This window comes from Octopus bimaculoides, chromosome 19 (assembly GCF_001194135.2).
Source record: "Octopus bimaculoides isolate UCB-OBI-ISO-001 chromosome 19, ASM119413v2, whole genome shotgun sequence".
Lineage (NCBI taxonomy): Eukaryota > Metazoa > Mollusca > Cephalopoda > Octopoda > Octopodidae > Octopus > Octopus bimaculoides.
The window spans coordinates 6,152,043-6,154,676 of NC_068999.1; the positions used below are offsets into that span (position 1 = coordinate 6,152,043).

A 2,634-nucleotide genomic window follows, 5' to 3' on the forward strand; every position below is an offset into this window, starting at 1 on the left:
TATATATAAATACACACACACATACACACACAGATATATATATACATATATTCACACACGCACTTATATACATACTACATACGCATATATATTTATACATACATGCACACACACACACACACACACACATATATATATATATACATATATAATTTTGGTCTTGTATACGTTTCTTTTAGCTGAGAGCCGTTACGAATGCTTTGCCAAAAACTCCGCAGAACGAAGCTCTCACAGTCCAGATCACATCGCGTTTTTCGACGAAACCCATCCATTGGTTGATTTAGAATATTACCAAACAAACCCGCTGGCCAATGTAAGTATTTGTTGATCGTGTTAACCACTAAGTCATTTATGTTGATGCACGTGCATTTATGTTGATGTTGTTGTGTGTGCGCGTTTGAGTATGTATGTGCGGATGAAGAAAAAAGCGTTTTGTATGTAGGTGTGTGCATGTGTGATGGTGTATTACTGTGTGATTAAAAATTGATATATGCGTTTCTTCTTTTATGTATGTAAGCATGTAATATGTGCGCGCGTGTGTGTGTGTGTGTGTGTGTGTGTGTGTGTGTGTGTGTGTATGACAGCAGCTAATAAGGCGAGTGCTTCTGTTTGTGTCCACAGACACACACGCACACACATACACATACATGTATATATATAGACAGAGAAACATACAGATAGATAGATAGAGAGAGAGAGAGAGAGAGAGAGAGAGTGAGAAGAGATTCCTTCAATGATGTTATTTTAAAGGCTTGACAATGTTCGTGTTTGAACATTTATTTATTAAGGATTTTTCTTAAGGGCAACATGAAAAAGAATCCTTAATAAATTAGATCAAAGACCGACATAGTGGTGTCTTTATTGCAGCATATATATACCTAGATATATATTTGCAATGAGTAACTGAGCATTAAAAAATATTATTAGGTGTATATCTACAAAGATTTAGTTATTAGGGTCAGTCTACAGTTTCAATTATCGACCCTGTGGATTCAAGTTTTGTTATACATTTGAACTCATATACACAATTTCTCAGAATTACCTAGCTGTTCGACTGTGTCCATCGATCAAAGCTAAATGTAAAAATAAATTAGTAATTTAAAAAATCATGAAAATAATTATGCTGCTAATTGCTTAAAAGAAATGTAGTTGATAGTAGCTGCCAGCTTCGCAAATAAGTTTGGAAAGTGGATGTAGTTAACACAATAAAAAAAAATGTTGACTGGATCTCCGTCAATTTCGACGATGAATATTCTATAAATGACTGAGTATTCATCGAACACGTAATTAACGTAATTTTATCGCAGAATCAAACATATGACAAGACTGGTTATTACAATCATGAATACATTCCATACAAAGGGCTTCCACGTAGTTTCCACTTAACTAATTTCGCTCAAATTACTTATGTCCTCCCGAGGCTCTAATAGAGATATCTACCCAAGATGTCATGCCGTAGGATCGAATCCGGAACCTCAAGATTGCGAATCGGGAGTCTTACCATTCACCCATACTACATTTCAGTCGACTGTATTCCTCCCACCACTACCACCACCAAATCACGTGGCCATTGTGCATATCTTAGTAATCAATACTTACATCTAGCGATCAATACTAAATATCAATTTTAAATAATCGTTCATCCGCTAATTATAAACAATACGAAAACCATAATGCTAATCAATGGCAAACAATTTCAGACGGATTGTGGTGCCGTATTCTAGGGACATGCAACGTTTCATTATAGAAATTGAGAAATTGGTTTGCTTAATGTATTGGCAGCAAATATAAATTTTCTTTTAATTCTATTATGCAACAACACAATTTAGCAAAATATTACAAATTAAGAAATGAATCGATAATTGTATAATAAGATACATGTAAATTAAATTTTAATTGATTTTTGATTTTAGACTGCTTTAAGGCGGCGAGCTGGATGGACCGTTAGCACGTTGGATAAAATGCTTAATGTTGTTCTGAGTTCGAATTCCGGCGAGGTCGACTTTGCCCCTTTCGTGGTTGATAAAATAAGTACCTGTTTAGCACTGGTGGTGGAGGAGGGGATCTATGTAACTTACTAGGCACCGGCCCCTCTTCAAAATCTCAGCCCTTGTCCCTATAACAAAGGATTTTAGATTGTCTTATATTAAGAAAAAATAAGGATGTACTGGGTATTATGAGATACAACTTGAACCGATGTAAATTTGCTATCGACCACTGGAAGGCCACATATATCACGCTGTGGATTATACAGTAATCTCTCGACCATCGTGGCTGATACGTTCTAAACTCCACGCCCCACCCCCGCGATAGGTGAAAATCCGTGAGGTAGAAACAATACTGTACTGTATATTTTTTTTAATTAAATTTTATACACACGGTGGTGCACCAGCATGACCGCAGCCACTTGGCTGAAACCCATAAATAAATAAATAAATAAATAAATATATATATATATATATATATATATATATAGTTAAAATTTATAGAGAAACAAAAGACGATGACAAGTGTATGAACAATAAGCAAGTGTATTACTTCGAATGGTGGGGGAAAATGAAAAAGTCTTTTACGTTTCGAGCCTACGCTCTTCAACAGAAAAGAATACGAGAAAATAAACCAAAAGAAAATGAA

General features: G+C 35.2%; 1 protein-coding gene across 1 annotated transcript in view; it reads left to right on the top strand.

Moving 5' to 3' along the window:
• The window catches only part of LOC106872865 (uncharacterized), a 52,328-nt gene that overhangs the window by 45,872 nt on the left and 3,822 nt on the right, over window positions 1-2,634 (top strand). The window contains exon 7 of the mRNA XM_014920003.2: window positions 180-313. Coding sequence (XP_014775489.1) covers window positions 180-313 — 134 coding nt within the window. The remainder of the gene's footprint in view (window positions 1-179; window positions 314-2,634) is intronic.